The following is a 377-nucleotide window of genomic DNA, read 5'->3' on the forward strand; positions in this document are numbered from 1 at the left end:
TGCCGTGGACCCCATCCGCCTCAAGTACCTGCTGAAGCAGGCACTGAGCAAGGGGCTGAGCCGCGGGGACCTGGTGCGACCCCACAACTCATCTGCCATGGGGGCCACTGGCCGCTTCAAGGTGAGCAGGGGGCTGCCAGCCCCAAAGCAGTGCGGCTGGGGGCCGAGGTGCTGCCTGGCCCCACTTCCACCTCTCTCGCCCCCAGTTAGCCCCAGAGAAGCAGCGGCACAAGCAGCCACCGGGCCAGGCGGCTCCCAACAGGGGCCAGGAGGCTCCTGGCAGAGGACAGGCCCCAAAGCCAGGACCAAAAGGGACCACCAAGCCCCCTCAGGCCTCCATGGCGGGTGTGCGACAGCGAGGTAAAGGGCTAGTGGGG

General features: G+C 68.2%; 1 protein-coding gene across 1 annotated transcript in view; it reads left to right on the top strand.

The window, feature by feature from the left end:
- Position 1: 1 nt before the first annotated feature.
- The window catches only part of LOC104618308 (histone H1oo), a gene marked incomplete at its 5' end in the record, with an annotated part of 926 nt that continues 550 nt past the window's right edge, over positions 2 to 377 (top strand). Inside the window, 2 exons of the mRNA XM_010283859.1 lie at positions 2 to 121; positions 207 to 360. Of these exons, the coding sequence (XP_010282161.1) occupies positions 2 to 121; positions 207 to 360 (274 nt within the window). The remainder of the gene's footprint in view (positions 122 to 206; positions 361 to 377) is intronic.

Source organism: Phaethon lepturus, unplaced genomic scaffold, assembly GCF_000687285.1.
Source record: "Phaethon lepturus isolate BGI_N335 unplaced genomic scaffold, ASM68728v1 scaffold45853, whole genome shotgun sequence".
In the NCBI taxonomy this organism is placed as follows: Eukaryota; Metazoa; Chordata; class Aves; order Phaethontiformes; family Phaethontidae; genus Phaethon; species Phaethon lepturus.